The 21,829-nt window shown below is 33.0% G+C and overlaps 1 protein-coding gene across 8 annotated transcripts in view; it reads left to right on the plus strand.

The window, feature by feature from the left end:
- Positions 1 to 21,829, plus strand: part of CYLD (CYLD lysine 63 deubiquitinase) — a 62,152-nt gene that overhangs the window by 14,645 nt on the left and 25,678 nt on the right. For all 8 annotated transcript variants that reach the window (XM_073226622.1, XM_073226623.1, XM_073226625.1 and 5 more), the window contains one exon: positions 20,684 to 20,782. In XM_073226622.1, coding sequence (XP_073082723.1) covers positions 20,684 to 20,782 — 99 coding nt within the window. The remainder of the gene's footprint in view (positions 1 to 20,683; positions 20,783 to 21,829) is intronic.

Raw genomic sequence — 21,829 nt, forward strand, 5'->3', positions numbered from 1 at the left:
GCTATTAGTAGTTAAGTTTTGGGGAGTTAAAACTTATACATGGATTTTTGACTGTACTGGAGGTTGGTATCCCTTACCCCAGTGTTGTTCAAGGGTCAGATGCATTTAGGATTTTTTTCCTTTTGAAATAAAAAGCATACATATGCAATTTAGTGTAATGTCTTTTGATTTTGCTTTAGGTATTTTTGGCCACATAGGATTTTAAAATTTTTATGTAGTTGAATTTATCAGATTTGTTTAATGGCATCTGAATTTTGAGTTACTCCAAGGTTATAAAAGAATTTTCCCATGTTTATCATTTGAGTTTCGACTAATACATGTACCATTGAATTAGAAACTGCTATCAAGATACTAAAATAATTAATAAGAAATACACTTGCATATCTAAATAAATAGTAATTTAAAAATATACAGTAAAATACCTTGTTTCCATACCATTTCAACCATTTTTTAGTGCACAATTCAGTGACATTAAGTACATTTACAGTGATTGCAACCATTACTACTACCTATTTCTAGACTTTTTAAAATCACTTCAAACAGAAATTCTATACCCATTAAGAAATAACTCTCTATTCCTCTCTCCCCTTAGTCCTTGGTAACTTCTATTCTCTACTTTCTGTCTTTGTGAAGTTGCCTCTTCTAGGTACCTCATGTTAGTGGAATCATGCAATATTTGTCCTTTGTATATGGCTTATTTCATTTAGTGTAATGTCTTTTGATTTTGCTTTAGGTATTTTTGGCCATGTAGGATTTAAAAATTTTTATATAGTTGAATTTATCAGATTTGTTTAATGGCATCTGAATTTTGAGTCACTCCAAGGTTATAAAGGAATTTTCCCATGTTTTATTACTCTCATGGTTTTAGTTTTTAGGTATGTATCTTTGACCTATTTTTATTTTATGCAATATTTGATGTGAAATGTGGATCCAATTTTGATTCTATCCTTGCCTCCCCAGATAGCTGCCCAGTTGTCCCAACATCGCTTATTAAAAAGTCCATCTTTTTCCTACTCCTTTGAGATGCCACTTTCATCGTATTAAATACCCGTATGTTCTTCAGTGTATTTCTGGACTTTCTATTCTGTCTACTCATGCTTCAGTACCACATTGGTTTTAACGATTCTTTGTTTTAATATGAGCACCAGTCCCATCATGTTGCTCTTCTGAACCTCCTTGCTGTTCTGCATGGTCTGCTAAAGTTGCCTTGTTTTTGCCTTTCATGTGTAAGTCTATAATCCACCTCAGTTTGATTTTGTGTAGGATGTGAAGTATCCATGCCCATTTAATGCACCGTGCCTGCTTTATATAAGTTGAGTTTCAACATAGGTTTGTAGTGTTTCTGGGCTCTGTTCTTTCCCTGCACTAAGACCCTAGGCCTTCATTTCATAGTTTTAGAAGAAGTCTTCTAGCTGTAAGAGTACATTTCCCTTGTTCTTTTTCGTAATGTTCTTTTTTTGTAATGATTGTTGCGTGTCTTGGCCATTGGCCCTTGATTTCTTCACTGTAAATTTTATAATCAGCTTCTCAAATATTACAAGAGTTCTAATTGAGATTTTGAATGGATTGCAGTTAATCTTTAGAACCATTTGTGGAGAATCGACATTTCTATAATATTGAAACTTCTAATACATGAACATTCTGTAGCCTTTCATTTATTTAATCTCTTTAATAAAATTTTGTAATTGTCTCTGTTTCTTTCATGCATTCTGATACATTATAAAGTAAAACATTTTCTAAGCTTTTTGGGGATATATAGAAATACAATTGACTTGAAGAATTCTGTTGAGATCTAGTTCACATTTTGTATAATTCACTCATCTAAGCTGTACAATTCAGTGTATTTTAGTATCTTTACAGATACGTGCAGTCATCAATACAGTCAATTGTAGAACATTTCATCACCTCAAAAAGAAACTGTACCTTTTAGCTATCCTTCCTCCTCCTTAGTCTTAAGCAGCTACCGATCTACTTTTGTCTCTGTATGCTTGTCTATTCTGGACATTTCATATGAATAGAATCATATAATATATAGTCTTTGTGATTGGCTTCTTTCACTTAGCATAATGTTTTCAAGGTTCATCCATTTTGTAGCATGGCTTAGTACTTCTTTCCTTTATTATGCCTGAATTTTATTGTGTAGCTATACCACATTTTGTTTATTCATTCATCTGTTGATAGACATTTGAATTCTTTCCATCTTTTTTATAACTTCAAACATTAGCATAAAAGGTTTGTGTAAATGTATGCTATCAGTTTTCCCTGGCATATATCTAGGAGTGGAATTGCTGGGTCATATGGTAACTTTGTTTAATCATTTGTGGAACTACCAGACTGTTTTCCAAAGTGGCTACATCATTTTACGTTCCTACCAGCTGTGTATAAATGTCCAGATTTCTTCACATCCTTGTCAACATTTGTTATTGTCTGAATTTTTGATTCTAGTTATCCTAGTGGGTGTGAAGTGGTATCTCGGTTGACTTTTATATGCTGTTTTGTTGTAAACTACTTTATTAAAATATTTTATTCTCAATCTATCTGTAGATCACTTTTTTAGTAAACAATTATCATCTGCAAATACTGATAGTTTTCCATCTTTCTTCTAATCCTTATATCTTTTATTATTAAGATTTGGTTTATTATCTTATTTTCTAGCTAGAACATTGAATAAATATAACATTAAATAAAAGCAGTGATAGCAGGCATCTTGGTCTTGCTCCTGATCTTAATGGAAATGCTTTCAGCATTTCATTGTTGAGTAGGATGTTCATGAATTTTATTGTTGAAGCTGTTATTTTTCCCATTAGAGAAGTTACCTACGTTCCGTGTTTTCTAAGAGTTTATCATGAATGGATATTGAATTTTACTAACCTCTTTTTCCTAATATGTTGAGATAATCCTCTGTTTCTTTTAATCTGTTAATTTTCTAATATTAAATCAGCCTTACATTCCTGATATAAATCCAGCATCATCATGATTCAACATTGCTTGGTCCAGTTTGCTAATTTCTTTATGCTTTAAAAATTTATTTGAAAGTTTTTCACTCCATGTTTAAAATTAAAAAAATTAAAAATTGCCTGTATTTCAATTTAAATGTTTTATAGTAAAATACACATAACATAAAATTTACTATCTTAACCATTTTTAAGTGTACAGTTCAGTGGTATTAAGTGCATCCATAATGTGCAACTATCACCGCCATCCACCTCTATAACTATTTTAATCTTGTAAAACTGAAACTGTTTCAGTTAAACAGTAGCCCCTGTTTCTCCAACCCCTTCCACCCCCAGCCTCTGGCAACCCCTCATCTATTTCTGTCTCTGTAATTTTGACTATTCTGAGTACCTCATGTAAGTGGAATCATACAGTATTTGTTGTTTTTCGACTGGCTTATTTCACTTAGCATAATGTCCTTAAGGTTCATCCATATTGTAGCATATATCAGGATTTCCTTCCTATATAAGACTGTATAACATTCCATTGTATGCATATACCACATTTTGTTTATTTATCTCTTAATGAACACTTGGGTTGCTTCCATGGTTTAGTTATTGTGAATAATGCTGCTATGGACATGGGAAAAATATCTTAGACCCTGCATTCAGTTTCTTTTGGGTGTGTATCTAGAAGTGAAATTGCTGGATCATATGGTAATTTTATTTTTAATTTTTTTAGGAATCACCCTAGTGTTTTCCACAATGGCTTTACCATTTTACATTCTCACCAATAATGTACAAGGTTCCAATTTTTCCACATCCTCGCCAACATTTATTTTCCATTTTTTTGGTTGTAGCCATCTTAATAGATGTGAGGATGTATCTCATTGTAGTTTGATTTACATTTCTCTAATGACTAGTGATGTTGAGCATCTTTTATGTGTTTATTGGCTGTTTGTATATCTTTGGAGATGTGTCTGTTCAAGTCTTTGCTAGCTTTTAAATTTTTCTGTGATTGTTGTTATTGTTGAGTTTTAGGATTTCTTTATATATTTGGATATTAATCCCTTATCGGACCTATACAATTTTCAAATATTTTCTCCTGTTTTGTTCACAGTACTCTCTTATAATCTTTTTTATTTTTGTGGAATCAGTAGTAATATCTCCACTTTCATTTCTGATTTTAGTAATTTGATTCTTTTTTCTTAGTACATCTAGCTAAAATTTTCTCAATTTTGTTGATCATTTAAAAGATCCAACTTTTGGTTTCTTTGATTTTCTCTATTGTTAATCTGTTCTGTATTTCATTTATCTCTGCTGTAATCTTGATTATTTCCTTCCTTTTGCTAACTTTAGATTTAGTTTGTTCTCCTTTTTCCAGTTCCTAAAGTTGTAAAGTTGGGCTGTTGATTTGAGATCTTTCTTGTTTTTTAACATAAACATTGTAGATTTAATTTCCCTCTTAATCATGTTTTTGCTGCATCCCCTAAGTTTTGGCATGATGTTTTCATTTTCATTCATCTTGTATTGTCTAATTTCCCCTGTGATTCTTTCTTGATCCATTGGTAGTTGAAGAGTGTGTTGTCTAATTCCCATAAATTTGTAAATTTTCCAGTTTTACTTTTGTTGTTGATTTATAATTTCATCCCATTGTGGTTTGAGAAGATACTTATATAATATTTGTCTTTAAAATTTTTGGGGACATAATTTGTGGCCTAAAATATGGGCTATGCTAGAAAATGTCTCATGTGAACTTGAGAAGAATATGTATACTGTTGTCAGGTTGAGTTTTTATATATGTCTTTTATATCTAGCTGGTTTACTGTGTTAAGTCCTCTATTTCTTATCTTTTCATTGGTTCTATTTATTATTGAGAGTGGAGTATTAAAGTTTCCAATTATTATTGTAGGTTATTTCTTTCTCCCTTCATTTCTTTCAGTTTTTGCTTCATGTATTTTAATCTGTTATTAGGTATTAAATGTTTATAATTGTTTTATCTTCCTGTTACATTGAACCTTTTATTAAAATAGAGTGTCCTTCTTTGTCTCTTGTAAACTTTTTGATTTTTTAAAGTCTGTTTTGCCTGATTTTAGTATAGGTACCCCATTCTTTTTTGCTTATTATTGCATAGAATATCTATTTCCATCCTTTCACTTTGAATCTCTTCATGGTTTTGGATCTAAAGTGAGTCTCTTAAAGACCTCACATAGTTGGATCATATATTTTTATCCATTCTGCCAATTTCTGTCTTTTGATTGGGTAGTTTAATCCATTTACATTTAAATTATTACTGATAAGGAGGAGCTTATTTCCATCATTTTGCTATTTATTTTCTATCTGCCTTATAGTTTTTTATATATAGTCTATATCCTTTATTCCCTGCATTACTGTCTTCTATTGTTTAGTTGATTTTTTGTAGTGAAATGTTTACTTTTTCATTTTCTCTTGTGTATATTCTATAGCTATTTTCTTTGTGTTTATCATGAGGATTACATTTAGCATCATAAATTATTATACTCTAATTTGAATTTATACAAGTTTAATTTCAACAACATGTATAAACCCTGCTCCTTTAACAGCTCCATCCCAAATCCTTAGTTTTTGTCACACAATTACATCTTTATACATTGTATGTCCCAAAACATAAACTAGAAAGTATTATAAATGCATTAGTCTCTTAAATCATGTAAAAAAACAAAAACTAGAGATACACACTACTTTAGAGTTACAGTAATACTAACTTTATAATTGCCAGAGTATTTACCTTTACTGAGATCTTTATTTCTTCATATGCCTTCATGTTCCTGTCTTAGTGTCCTTTCATTTCACTCTGCAGGGCAGATCTAGTGGGAGCAAACTCCCTCAGTTTTTATCTAGGAATATTTTAATAGCTCCCTCACTTTTGATGAATAGTTTGTCAGATGTAGGATTTTTGGTTAACAGTTTTTTTTTTTAAAGCACTTTGACTATTTGGCCCTTCTGGCTTCCAAAGTTTCTGATGAGGAATCTGGTTGTGGTCCTTCTTGAAGATCCCTCGTGTGTGACAAGTTGCTTCTCTCTTGCTGCTTTCAAGATTCTCTCTTTGTCTTTTGGAAGTTTGATTATAATGTTTGTGGGTGGGAGTCTCTTTAATCCATCTTACTTGGAGTTTGTTGAAATTAATAGATGTTTATAGTTCATGTATTTCTATCAAATTTGGGAAGTTCTCAGCCATTATTCAAATATTCTCTCTCCTCCTTTTCTCTTGCCTCCTCTGGTACACCAACAGTGTGTATATTCGTCCAGTTCATGGTGTCTCACAAGTCTCTTAGGCTCTGTTCACTTCACTTCATTCTGTTTTTTTCTTTTCGTCAGACTTGGTAATTTCCATTGTTCTATCTTCAGGTTCACTGATTTCTTTCTTCTGCCTGTTCAGATCTATCTTTGAATCCCTCTTGAATTTTTTTCATTTCAGTTATTGTACTTTTTAGCTGCAGAGTTTTTTTTTTCAGTTTCTTTGTAGGTTTTTCTCTCTTTATTATAATTCCATTTATCAATAATTTTTTTAACTTTCTTCATATAATCTTGTAGTTCTTTGAGCATCTTTATTAAGTTGTTTTAAAGTCTTTGTTTAGTAGATCTGCCATCAGGTTGTTCTCATGACAATTTCTGATGATTTATTTATTTATCTTGCATGGGCCATACTTTCCTGTTTCTTTGTATGTCTTCTGATTTTTTTGTTATTGTTGTTCAAAACTGGAATTATTGTAGTCTGTCTCTGTGTGAAAGAAGAATTTAAGGTCTTCTCAGGTCTTTTCTGAGCCTGTATCTCCCCCAGAGCATGTGCAGTCATACTCTAATTATCCCCATATATACTCTTATTTTTGGATGTCTTAGTCTTTAATTTTTTGTTTTTGGATGTCTACCTTCCACAAAGAGAAAAAGAAAAATGAAAATCGGGACTAAAAGGGCATCAGCCCTTTAAGTCCCCTAAAAGTCAATTCAGCCAGAGAGGCTTGCAGCAATGGAGGGAGTTACAATATCAGCTGCTGCCTCTATGTCAGCACCTCTGTGATCAGAAGCAACAGTCAGTGATTAGAACACCCTGATAGTTGGAGGGCAGGGTCCACCCTGGTTTCTATAAGCTGCACATAAACTGCTGCAGGAACATGTGTATGGCTACCTGCATTGGGGCTGAGGGTGGGGGACAGGTAGCTGCTACTGTGCTAAGACCTGAAATTGATAAAAATTAACCACAATTTACCATTCACCCCTTCCCTTGGAAGTGGCAAGTCTTCAAAGACTCCAGAGTTGCAAAGTAATTATACCAAACAGATTCTGCCACTGCCATTGTTGTCTAGACAGGAAGATAGATTCCTGGTGCTTCCTACTCTGCCATCTCAGAATCCTCTCTTTATCTCTTTTTCAGTGCATTCTAAAAATTTTATTAATTTCTTTTATTTTTTCCAGCTTTATTGAGGTATGATTGGTACATAACATATTTAAAGTGTGCAACATGTTGATTTGATACATTTATAAATTGCAAGTTAACTACCACCATAGAATTAGCTACGACTTGCATTCTGTTATATAGTTACCATTTGTGTTTTTGTGGTGAGAACATTTAAAGTCTTCTCTCTTAGAAACATTCAAATACCAGATACAGTGTTATTAGCTGCAGTTATCATGGTGTACATGAGATCCCCAGACTTGCTAATTTTATAACTGTCAGTTTGTACCCTTTGAGCAAATATCTCGCCACTTCTCCCACTGCCTCAAATTGGTGACCACCACTCTACTCTCTGACTCTCTGAGTTTGTCCTTTTTAGATTGCACATGTAAGTTATACCATATAGTATTTTTCTTCTTTTTACAACATTTCTTTTAGCATAATGCCTTCAAGGTTCATCCATGTTGTAGAAATGGCAGGCTTTCCTTCCTTCTCATGGCTAACTAATATTCCATTGTGTGTGTGTGTGTGTGTGTGTGTGCGTGTACACACACATATCTTTACTTATCTGTTGATGGACACCTAGGTTGTTTCTGTATCTTGGCTATTGTGGATAATGGTGCAATAAACATGGGAATGCAGATATCTTTCAATATCTGGTTTTCATATCCTTTAGATGTAGACCCAGAAGTGGGTAGTGACCATCTCCATCACCAGTAATTCTTTCTGCCTTAAATTCTGTCTTATATGATATAGATAAATTTTCTTTTGGTTAGTATTTTCCAGGTATTTCTCTTTTTTCATTATTTATGTTTCAGGTATGTCTCATAACAGCATATAGTTGGCAATCTTTTTTCCTTAATTTGACAATTTTTGAATTTTAACTGAAGATTTTAATCTCTTAATAATTATAATTACTGAAAATAAGATTTATTTCTACCATTTCATGTATTTTCTATGTCCTGCTTTTTCTGCCCTACCCGCAATGTGTTTTTTGGATTGAAGTGTTTTCCCTCCCTTTCTTCATTCCATTTTTCCACTCTATCCTACTTGGTATTTTTTAGACAGCATATATAGTCTGTCTTTTCATGTGGTATCTGTTTTTTCATTGTTGTGTTTAATCTATTAGCATAATTAATACAGTATAAATATATAATTATAAATATTAGTATATTGGGCTTAGAACTATTATTTTATCTATTTTCTATTTATCCCTATTTTTCCTTCCTCTTATATTCCATTTCCTCCTTTTTTGTAGATTACTTGAAAAATCTTAAGAATTATATGGTAATTAACGTATTTGCTTTTTAGCTATATTTCATTGTAGTTTGCTTTTATTGGTTTCTCCAAGGATTACATTTTTCAGTCGATTACCACTTATCATTTTATGTAAAATGTAGATGGTTTGCTACCATGTAAGTCTAATTACCTCTTCTTCATTCTTTGATATTATCATGTATATTACATCTATATGTATTAAAAATCCACAAGAAAATGTTATAATTTTTGCTTAATGGTCATATATATTGTAGAGAAGTTAAAAGATCTGAGTATCCGCTTAACATTTCCCTTTATCCTGAATAACTTCTTTTGTTGTTTATAGAATGTAGGTCTTTTAGAAATCTATTTCTCCTCCTGTCTTTTATCTGAGAATGTATTTTGCCTTCATATTTGAAGGATATTTTGGGTGTATATAGAATTCTGAATTGGTGTTTTTTCTTTCCTTTCTGCTTGAAAGTTGGCTTTCTGCTATTTTCAGATGAAGGTCAGCAATCATTTGAATCACTGTTCCCCTGTGTGTAATTCTGTTCCCTTTATGTTTTTCTCTGGATATGTTGACAGTTTCCCCTTGTATTTGATTACAACAGTTTAACTGTGATGTCCCTGAAATGGTTTTCTTCATATTTATCTTGCTTGGAGTTTGCTAAGCTTCTTGGGTTTGCAAATTTTATCTTTCAACAAAGAAACGTTCTAGCCATTATTTCATCCAGTGCATTTTCTGTCCCCTTCAGTCTTCTCTTTCTCTCTCTGTCTTCAGTTAGGTATCTGTCTGAATTTTTGATATTGTCCCTTAAGTCTTTGAGGCTATGTTAACTTTTTCAAACTTTTATATCTCTGTTTTTTAGATACTTTCTATTGTTCTATCTTGAGATTAACTTATTTCTCCCTCTTTTATACCCACTTCGTTTAGTCTATCCAATGAATCATTTTTTTCAGATACTGTCTTTTTAAGTTTTTGAAAGTGTTTCCATCTGTTTCTTTTTGCTGTTTCTTTAAATAGCTTTTATTTCTCTGGTGAGATGTTGCTGTTTTCTCTTTTACTATGAACATGTTTTCTTTTACCTCATTAAGCATAGTTATAATAATCGCTTTAAAATTCCCCTCTGCCAATTCCAACACCAGAATCATGTGTGGATTGGTATCTATTGTGATTTTTTTCTTTTGGAGATGGGTCGCAGTTTCTGTTTTTTTGTATGTTGAGTAATTTTGCATTATATTATTGTATTGACATCTTCCTCCAAATTATGAGTCTCCTCTATTAATTGCTTGCTTTTTTCACTCTCCAGCATTTCTAGGTAGTTGGTTTTCATATTTTGTTAAAATTAAATCTATATTTAATGAGAAATAGTTTTGTATGAGTTTACTTCATCGTAACAGCAATACCTTTAAGTATGTATTTTGAAATATGGAGAACATTTATTCAAGAAAAAGGATTTTTCTGGTGGGTATAATGGCTTTCATGATTAGATCTTCTTTTTATAGTTTTTGATTGTTTGAAATATGGTATTGTTTCACACAGTAGTTATTGAATTAAAAAAATGTTTTTAAGCATTACTGAAAACCTTTATAAGAAGGTCATCTCAGTTCTAAGCCAGTGTAGCTCCCCACCTGGGGTAATTTTGCCTCCAGGGAACATGTGGCAACGTGCAGAGACATTCTTGATCATCACACCAAGGGTGGGAGTACTGCTTGAACTGAGTGGGTAGAGGAGGGGCTCCTGCTAAGAACCCTACAAGGCGCAGTGGCTCCTCATGACAGAAAGTGATTTGGCCAGAAATATCATTGTTGTTGAGGTTGAGAAACCTTGTCCTGTGTAAATTCTATGAATTATGCTAATTTTATAATGTCAATTTATTGGATGACTATGCAGGATCACTTGTAAAATTAAATTTCTTTCATTATTTATGTATTCTTATGGGGCATAACTGTTCTGTGCTAATATCGTTTCTCCAAAATCGCATGGATAAATGTAATTTAACTTGTCTTATCAAAAAAAATGTGTTTACCAATGTCCTTTTTCTTTTTTTTTTTAATTTCCAAAGGGTACTTTTGAAAATTCAAAACCGTATTAGTGTAAATTTTTTTTTTACCTACCTTAATTGAATTTCTTTGAATTTTACACCTCACTACTGAATATAATTCATTATGCTGAGTAAGTTGGGAGACTAAGGAAATCATTAGCTCACTGTTATAATTTAAGAAAAAGATATACCTGAAATATGAAATTGGTTTGTGTATAATTCATTGTGTTCTTTTCAGTCTCCTGAAGAATAAAGGTTTGAAATGCCTTCCCCTCCTCCCCCCAAACTCTGGAACTGTATTTCTTTCTGTATATTTTTTCTACATTTCAGTTTGGTTTGAAATATAAATGATCTTAGGTTCTATAGTAGCACTTAAAAAGAAAAGAAAAGAAAAAGCTACCCTTTCTATTTTTTCTGTGATGGAATTATATATGACCTGACAAGGAATTCTTTATGGGTATTGATCTTCAAAAACATTTACATTGTATTTTATTTAAATAGTGATGTGTGATTATGATAATAAAAATTAGTTACATGAATCTCTTGAGCATCACTTGTCAGGCATACTTTGATCTTACAGTTCAGTGGCTCTCATTGTCATTATTGGCTCTCAGAGCAGTGACAAGAAAGGAAAAGAATGCTTTTTTTCTTTTTCTTTTAAAGTTTAATTTTCAGAAACCTGGAAGAGAATAAATGCCAGCTTTTGTAACATAATATACAAATCATACCTTTTTGCCAATAGGGTAAAGCTTGCAAATAGACTTTTAAAAGTAAAGTTGTCTAAATTAACTTAACTTATTTGAATGGGTATTCATTTATATTTCATGTCATCATTAACCCCCTTTCTTGAGAGAGAAAGAGAGTCATAGTATCTCCTTAGTTCCTTAGGTTCTTTTTCTTTCCCAATTGCCTTCATTTGTAGGACAAAATTAGTATTTCCAGCATAGAAATCATCTTTTGAAGCAGTTGAACAGCTGGATCAACTTAGTAAAGAATTCATCCTGGTTAATTGCATGTTACAGTGGGTTTCTGAAGGATATCTTTGACTGCAAGATGCAGGAATCTCAACCTGTTATAAACATTTTCCTCTTTTCATTTCTGTTTCAAATGTTAAAACTCTAACATACCTAATTTGACATTATGTTCAGTTCTCAAAGCTAAATCGTACGTTTCAGCCTAAATTACACATTTCCACTTTTTCTAGTCCAGTCTGTGACTTCTTTTTTCATTTTGGGTTGGGAATGTAATGATAATTTTATTTTTTAGATTATGCAGTGTATTTACATTTTCACAGAATTTTAAAAGGGTATATGAGAACTTGCCATCCTAACACTGATCCCTACCTACTTTCCTCTTTTATCTTTCTTGATATAATGTTTTTGGTATTATTCAATGCTTGCATATTTTATATACATTTTGCACATTCTTTAAAAAATTTTAGCACTTTTAGTGAGATATAACTGGCACACAATAAATTGCACATACTTAAATTATGTAATTGGATATGTTTTAACACTCAGGAAACCATCCCCACAATCAAGATAGCGAACATATCCATTACCAAACTGTGGTCTTTGAGATACTCTCTCCCACTTCTGCCTGCTCCCCAAATCCAGGCAACCAGTGATGATCTTTGTGTCAGTATACATTTGTTCACATTTGCTGGAATCTTATATATATATATATGGAGTAACTCAGGATGTATTCTTTTTTTGTCTGACTTATTTCACTCAACATAACTATTTTTTGAGTCATCCATATGTCTTTTTTATTGCTGAGAAGAATTCCCTTCTGTGGTATGGAATTATATTTATATGTCTCTGTTCCTGATTCTTACTAATATTTGGTCTTTGGCCAAGATTCCTGTCACAGAGCTCCTAAATCCCTTGGAATTTTCTGGTTAGTAGGAGTGGCCTTTTGTTCTAATGAGGTGACTCTTGGTGGGCTTGTGGATGGGGGCTGGTCAATAGAAAGATCAAGCCATGATTAGAAGCTTGTACTTTCAGCCCCAAACCCCATCCTCTGGAGAGGGGAGGGGGACTGGAAATGGAGTTAATAATCTGTCATGACTGTGTGGTGGTCTCTGTAAAGGTCTCCAATGTATGGAGCTTGGAGAACTTCCAGGTTGCTGAACACATGGAGATACATCCCCCTAAATATTTCTTCGTCTGGGTGTTCATCTGTGTCATTTATTATATCCTTTAATAAACTAGTACATGTGTTTCCCTGAATTCTGTGAGCCATTTTAACGAATTATTGAACTCAAGGAGGGGGTTGTGGGAACCCTGATACATAGCTGGTCAGTCAGAAATACTGGGACAACCTGGGATTTGTGACGGGAGTCTGAAGTCGGGGCAGTCCTGTTGGACTGAGCCCTTAACTTGTGGGAATTACTGCTAACTCCAAATAGATGGTGTCAGATTGAATTGAACTGTGGGACACCCAGCTGGTGTCACAGCTTGGTGTGGAAAAACTCCCCACACATTTGGTGACCAGAAATGTCAGAGTGTTGTGAGTGTGAGTAAAGGAAAACACAGTGTGTTTTCCCTATAAACATATGGATATATCAGTTTGTTAGTTTGTTTATCATTCACTTGTTGATGGACATCTGGGTTGTTTCTAGTTTTTAGCTGTTTTGAGTAATGCTGCTATGAAAATGCATGTAGAAGTCTTTGTATGAACATCGACTTTCATTTCTCTTGGGTAAATACCTAGATGTGAAATGACTGATACTATTGTAGGTGATTTTTTAACTTAAAAAACAAACAAACTGCCCTCTCCCCACAAACAAAAACAAGCCTGTCAAGCTGTCTTTACAAAGTAGCTGTAGTATTTTATATTTTACATTCCCAGCAGCAATGCATGAGAATTCCAGTTTTTTCATGTAATTGCCAATACTTGGGATGGCCAGTCTTAGAAGTGTTAGCTATTCTGATAAGTATATAGTGGTATGTGATGTGGTTTTAATATGCCTTTCCCTGATGACCACTGATGTTGAATATGTTGTTATGTGCATATTTGTCATTTTATGTATCTGCCTTGGTGGAGTATCTGTGCAAACTTTTTGCCACTTAAAAACTTTTAAAAAAATTGAGTTGTGAGATTTCTTTATAAATTCTAACTATAAGTTCTTTATTTATGATTTGAGAATATTTAAGATTATAGATTTGCATGCAGATGTAAGAAATAATACAGAGAGATCCTCTGTACCCTTTATATAGTGTTAACCAATGGTAACTTCTTGTAAAACTAGAGTACAATATCACAACCAGGATATCATCATTGATTCAGTCAAGATACAGAACATTCCCTTTACCACAAGAATCCTTCATGTTGCCCTTTCATCACCATACTCCTTCCCTCTTACCCCTACCCCGTCCTTAATCTCTGGCAATTACTAATATGTTCTTCTTTTCTAAATTCTGTTATTTCAAGAATGTTATGTAAATGGAATTGTATATAAATGTACAATATATAACCTTTTGAGATTGACTTTCTTTTTACTCAGCATATTTCTCTGATAATTGACCCATATTGTGTGTATCACTGGTTTATTCATTTCTTTTCCTGAGTAATATTCCATGCTATGAATGTACCATGTTTGTTTAGCCATTTACCCATAGAAGGACATCTGGTTTGTTTCCAGTCTTTGGCTATTATAAATAATGCTCTTCTAAACATCTGTGTGCAGTGAAGAAAAGTGAATATAAGCCTTCATTTCTCTGGCATAAACATTCAGGGGTGCATTTGCTGGTTTTATGGTATTTGCATGTTTAGTTTTTTAAGAAACTGCCAAACTGTTTTCCCAAGTGGCTGTACCATTTTACATTACCACCAGCAATATTTAAGTGATCCAGTTTTTCTGCATTCTTACCATTATTTGGTGTTGTCACTATTTTTTATTTTAGCCATTCTGAGAAGTGTGCAATGATAGCTCATTGTGGCTTTAATTTGAATTTCCCTGATGGCTCATAATGTTGAACATCTTTTCATGTTCCCATTGCCATCTGTATATCTTCTTTAGTGAAATGTCTTTTCATCTCCTTTGCCCATGTTTTAATTAGAGTGTTGCTTTTTTACTGTGAAGTTTTTAGAATTCTTTACATATTCTAGATTCTGGTTCATTTTACATTACCATATGTGGTTTGCAAATATTTTCTTCCAGTCTGTAGCTTGTCTTCTTGTCCTCTTAACAGGGTCTTTTCACAAAGCAAAATATTTTGAGTTTTATTAAGCCCAATGTACAAATTTTTCTTTCATGGGGCATGCTTTTGGTGTAGGTCTAACAACTTTTGCCTAGCTCTAGATATTGAAGATTTTCTAGCTTTAAAAAAAAATTAGATATAAGTCACATACCAGAATATTCAACCCTTTAATAAGTGCAATTAAGTGACGTTAAGAACATTCATAATGTTAAGCAGTCATCACCACTAATTCCAGAACTATAGGCTGAGCCATTAAACAAATATAAAATATTTGAAATCATACAGAGTATATTCTCTGATCACAAAGAAAATAAACTAGAAATCAGTAACAAAAATAATAGGAAAGTTTTCCAACACTGGGAAACCAAACAACACACTTCTAAATAATCCATGGGTTAAAAAGGAAGCCTCCAGGTTAATCAAAAAACATATCAAACAAGTTGAAAATGAAAATGCAGCTTATCAAAATGTTTGGTACACAGCCACAGAAGTGCTGAGAGAGAAATTTATAGTACTAAATGTTTATATTAAAAAAGAGGAAGAGTTTCAAATCACTAAGTGCCCATCTGAAGAGCCTAGACAAAGAAGTGCAAAATAAACCTGAAGCAAGCAGAAGGAAGGTCATAATAAGGGGCATATATCAATATAATTATTAAAAACAGAGAAACAATAGAGAAAATCAGTGAAACAAAAGCTCACTTTTTGAAAAGATCAATAAAACTGTAAAACCTTTACTAAGACTGACAAAAAAGAGAAGAGAGAGATTACCAGTATCGGGAATGAAATAAGGTATCACTACAGACCATGCAGACATCAAAAGAGTAATAAGGGAACACAATAAAAAAACTAACATACTTAAATTTGATGGCTTAGATGATGTAGACCAATTCCTTGAAATACAAGCTACCACAACTCACTCAAAATGAAATATATGATTTAAATATATAATTAAGAAAACTGATTCTAATTTTAAAATATATACACACAGTAAATAAATCTTCAAACCCAGAGGGTTTAATTGAATAATTCTATCAAAGTTTAAAGAATTAACACCATTTTTACACAATCTCTTCCAGAAAAGAGAGAACACCTTCCAATTCATTTCAATTCAGAATAGTATCCAAATTCATTCATACAAAGCTATTATTATCTTGATGCCAAACCAAAGACAGTACAAAAAAAGAACACCACAGTCCAATGTTTCCCATGAAATAAACACAAAAATTCTTGACAAAATGTTGGTGGATTGGAGTTAGCAATATATAAAAAGAATTACACACCATGACCAAGAAGAGATTATGCCACGGATGCAACGCTGGTTCAATGTTCTAAAATCAACCAATGTAATACACCATATTAATAGGTTAAAGAAGAAAACAAATTACATGATCATATCAGTGGATGCAGAAAGAGCATTTGAAAATTCAATTCCCATTTGACACCTCTCCAGCCTAAACAGTTTGAGTTGTTTTAGCCATTTTTCTATGGTATGACTTCTAGATATTCTGAGTAAGACTGATTTGTTAAAGACATCTTTATGCTTGGGCACCAAGAGGGGAACAGAATATTGTAGGCCATGTGTGATCTAAGGATTGCTATAGAACAGAACATTGACAGAAAAAATTTGAGGACAGAACTGTCACAATCTGAATTATTTTCCTAGGGACCACTGTAGGGCATTTTGCATGGAGTAGGTAGTATTTCTTGTCTGAGTGAATGTACTTACAAATCAATGAATTAATGAATACTGGGATTATTACTCTTAACTTAAATCCCCAATTTTGTTCACATGTACTTCTGCTTCTGATTCTATACTTGTGTGGTTGATTTGGGGGACATGTGGCAGGACTTTGCATTTGTCCCTCTTAAACTTTATGTCATTAGAGCTATCTGGTCTTCCAACATTCAGATCATTTTGGATACTAATTCTGTCCTTTCGTGTGTTGTCTGTTCTTCTCAACATTATGTCATCTGAACATGTTTCCTGTGTGCCATCAATATGCTTGTCTGAGTATTTAAGTGGGATATATTTTGCTCATAATCATATAAAGTATTCACAAGAACTTTAAAAAAGGAGGTAACTTCTTATAAGTAGAGTTGTTGGGTTAATGGGTCTGTGTATTTTACAGTTTGATGAATAATGCTAAATGGTCTTCTCTTGAGATTGATTGTCACTCTGAATGTTGTCTGTGAAGGCAGGACTCCTGCTCATATGAGACAATTAGAGCCCCAAGAAGGTTATCTTGAAGCACTAGATCTCAGTATGCAACTCTGATGTTATTTCATGGACCTTCCAGCATTTCTTTAACAGTTTTTCATATAAGCTTATCTAAAATATAAGGGAATTATTTGTCAGTATATTGAGCAATATTCTGGCCTTGTAGAGATTTTTGGATAGTTGCTATATGTAGTATGTTTGCTGTTGGGTTTTATAATACTCATTCTACCCAAGTAAACTTATATTTTCTTTAGTAGGTTTCTTTGTGGATACATAATTCTCCTTTGGTTCTGAATTATGCTCTTGTGGCTGATGATGTTAAACAGTACATCAAAAAAAATAAGCAATTTTCCCCACTTTAATGGGTCATTCAAATTCATAGATATTTCTTGTGGTTTGATTTTTATTGTTCACTAGTTTATTATTATGCTTTCCAACTCAGGAGTCTCCAATGGGTTTTTCTTTTTCTGATTACCTCAGCAAGAGTGATGGGTGAGATTCTTTTAAATTGAATTATAATTGATATGCAATATATTAGTTTCAGGTGCACAAGACAGTGATTTGATAGTTTTGTACATTATGAAATAACCATGATAGGTCTAGTTACTATTTGTTACCATATATGTTTTTTATTAAGGTGTCATTGATATACACTCTTATGAAGGTTTCACAAGAAAAACAGTTTAGTTACTACTTTCACCCTTATTATCGAGTCCCCCCATGCCCCATTGCAGTCACTGTCCATCAGTGTAGTAAGATGCCACAGAGTCCCTACTTGTCTTCTCTGTGCTACACTGTCTTCCCCATGACCCCACACACACCATGTGCACTAATCATCACTATACATTCTTATTGACTGTATTCCTATGTTGTACATTATATTTATGTGACCTATTTTATAACTGGAAGTCTGTATCTCTCAATCTCCTTCATTTGTTTTGGTGTGCTCTTACCACCTTCCTCTCTGGCAACTGCCAGTTTGTTCTCTGTATCTGAGTCAGTTCCTGTTTAGATTTCACTTATAAATGAAATCATATGGTATTTTTCTTTCTCTGACTTGTTTCATTTAGCATAATACCCTCTAGGTCCATCCATGTTGTTACAAAGGGCAAGATTTCCTTCTTTTTTATGGCTGAGTAGTATTCTATGATGTATATGTACCACCTCTTCTTTATCCATTCATTTGTTGATGGGCACTTAGATTGTTTCCTTATCTTGGCTATTATAAATAATGCTGTAATGAATACAGGGGTGCATATATAATTTTATAATTTTGATTGCAGTCCTGCTGTGTGTATATAATGGATGCTTGTCATTTGGTTCCTTTTACTCAACACAGTGTACATGTTGTGTATGTCAGTAGTTTATTCTTTTTTGTTACTATGTAGTATTCCAGTGTATGAACAGATCACAGTTTGTTTATCCATTCTCCTGTAGAATGGATTGTTTCAGCTTTTGGTTATTATGAATGAGACTGCTGTGTCTATTTTTGTACCTGCCATTTGGTGGACATACCATGCTATGTCTTTTAATATCTCTTAAGCAGGTTTGTTTTACTATCACAAAATTATCTGCTGACTTTATTCTTATCTTATTTACTTTCCCATACTTACTTTTTCCTGAGATGATAGTCTCTTAAAATTCATTTATGGCACAAAGCTTTGGTTTTGGATTATGAACATAGTTGTGACAAAGAAACAAAAAATATTTGGTAAGTAATTGATGAAGAACAAGTTAGGTGTGGTATAGAATTTTGTAGGCATAACCTGTTGCTCACAATTGTTATTTGATCCCCTCAAAGACAAAGTCTTTGATAGAAAACTACCATGTCCAACTCCAGTCCTCCATATTCTCAATCTTTGGGGCCCTCTCCAGCATCTTCAGTAGAGCCATCACCACAGGCTCACCCCTCTGCTACTGCTCGGTTGCCTTAATTAAGAGCATTTTCTGCCTTTGTTATAATCACCATGAACTCTATCAGGTATATAGATTACTGTTTACGTGTGAATATCTTTTAAATGGACTTACACGCAGTTAAGTACAATTACTAGTGGGAATTAGTTTTCTTTAGTCATTTTGTGTGCTGTAATTGGGGAACTTTTGCCAGTGACCAAGAAGTTTCATCCACCTCCAGGGTAGCTCTTGTATGTGATACTTGGAGATATTTGAATGGCAGTATCGTAAATATGTTAGTAAATAGCTTTTCTTTAACCATACCACTTGGTTAAAATCATGGTTATTTAGTGTAATTTTTGAGTTAAAATGGTGCTCCATCTGATCCTATTCTGAGACATTTACAATAGTTTAATAATGCAATCTCCTCCCCTTCCAACCGTGGAAAAAAGTTACCAAGCATCATTTACATATAATTACTTCAGTGTTACTTCCTTTTTCTTAAAAAAAAAAAAGGCCTTTTTCTTTGTGTTTTGAAATGTGAAAACTTTCCCATTTTTTTCACTTCTGTTCTCAAAAATCCACTGTGGGTGATACCATTTTTGCTGGTACACAGCTTTTTCGGGTTTGACTCCTAAGTGTCAGGTTGGACTCTACAGATGTATTGATGAACTTCCCAGGGGGAAAACATTCCAGACTGACTTTTCTACATTTGCTTGATCTGTATTTGTGAATATCTTATGAAAACTACTGGCCTTTGTGGTTTATAATATCAAAAACGGGTTTGCTAAATTTATTACACCTTTATTTCAAGAAGTTGTTCTGAGTGTCTTAAAAAATAATGATATTTGCCTTTGGCTTTCTGCATCAATCTGTGTATAATTGTCTGTGTTTTTCCTATTTATATGTGTATACATTTGTATACACATCAGTGTTATTCTTAACATGTATGGGTTTTATTTATTTTTTAAGGTATCATTGATATACAACCTTATGAAAGTTTCACATGAGCAACATTGTAGTTACTACATTCACCCATGTTATCAAGTCCCCCCCACACCCCATCACAGTCACTATCCATTAGAACATGTATGTTTTTTGAAATATATTCCTGATACATATTCCTAAACAGACTTTTTTAAACTGTGTTTCATGAAATACATTACTCTGAAATGCTAAGTAGACAGCCACAAAAAATATTTCAAATAATTACTGTATCCCTCTTTGAGAGATTCACAATGCACATTAGCATATTAAAGGTTCTGGTATTACATAGTAAAGAAGTATGTCTATCTGTGTTTATCTTAGCATCTCCTAGAAATATTTGTGGAGCACAGGGGTAGACTTAGGATACTGATTTGGGAAAACCTGTGAAAAATTGAGTTTTTTTTGTAGTGTTTTAACACATCAAATAAAATTAACTATAAGTGATCAAATTTTAAAGAAGATAAAGCATTTGGCTGAATTGCATTTGGGGTGTATTTTCTTGTGGAAATTACATTTTGAAGTACAGCATTTATTTATTTATTTTGGTATTGTTGCTTTCAATACTTTTGACAGCCTTTAAGAATTTGTAAAACTACTGTGAAAATACTGCTTTTTGTAAGAAAGCTTTTTTTGTTGTTATCATTGTTTGCCCAATTGTTTCTCTTCTGTAAGAATTTGCATTTATCTTTAAAAAAACATGTTTACTGTTTCAGAGAGTGTGACACAGGAAAGGAGGCCTCCCAAACTTGCCTTTTCATCAAGAGGTGTTGGAGACAAAGGTTCATCCAGTCATAATAAACCAAAGGCTACAGGTATGGATTAATAGAATATAATTCTTCATTATTTATATGATATCTGATTTGCCATAGCATTGAAAAAGGTTAAGAGGTGTTACTCCTTGATGTACATGTAGACTCTACTGTTTCAAACATTTCAAGTAGTTCACTAAAAATTTGTCGGAGATGCTCTTGCTTAAGTCAAGAGTTCCCAACTGTTTTTAGTTGATGAAGAGTTTCCCATAAGGACTTGTGTCTTTTGCTAGTCTATATAAGCTGGTTTTGGGAACCCCCTACTTGTATCATTTCTGTATATATTTTGGAGTTGCAGGGGTGCAAAAGAATCATATATGGACCATGTTATATAGGATAAAGTATAGAGAGAATAATTATGTGGATTTGGCTAACTAAATGTGGCACTAATTAAATTTCAAACTGCTAAGCAAAAATTTTTGTCTCTCTTCCAGAAACCCCTTCACAGTATATGTGGAGTTCTTGTTTTTTTCCTTAGCTTTCACGTATTTCATAGATATATAGGGAGGTAGTTATATAAGCTAAACAGCTCATTTAACAGGCCTTAAAACTTTTTGTTAACTCAAATGTTGGTTAGGAGAAGAATATTTTTCCCTCAGTGATCTACTGACAAAGCTATTTAGGCTTGCGTAAAAATAAATTGTATTTTAAGAAGCATTTTATATGACACTGGACCCTGGGAGACTTAGAATTAAATAGCATATGTAGGTAATAGTATTTTTTATGTTAACCTATAAATCTAGATAGGATTATAGCTCAAACTTGCTATTCTCACTTAAATATAAATAGCCTAAGGGTTTTCTTAAAATGTGTGTTACTTGTGTTGTAGCAGATATTAGTTATAGGTATGAAGTATAGAGCCACCTGTTTTTAATTGAAAAGGAAATCAGATTTTGTATGGGTTCTAGAGATCCCTGTGCTCTCAACTGTATCATGTTTTCTTAGTACTAAGGCAGAATAATCTCTTGTGAGAGAGCTATGCTATCTCCTTCTTGGATTTTCCATATGTAACATGGAAAAAAACAATACTGCTTCATGTTTTCAAAGACA

Source organism: Manis javanica, chromosome 17 (genome assembly GCF_040802235.1).
Source record: "Manis javanica isolate MJ-LG chromosome 17, MJ_LKY, whole genome shotgun sequence".
NCBI lineage: Eukaryota > Metazoa > Chordata > Mammalia > Pholidota > Manidae > Manis > Manis javanica.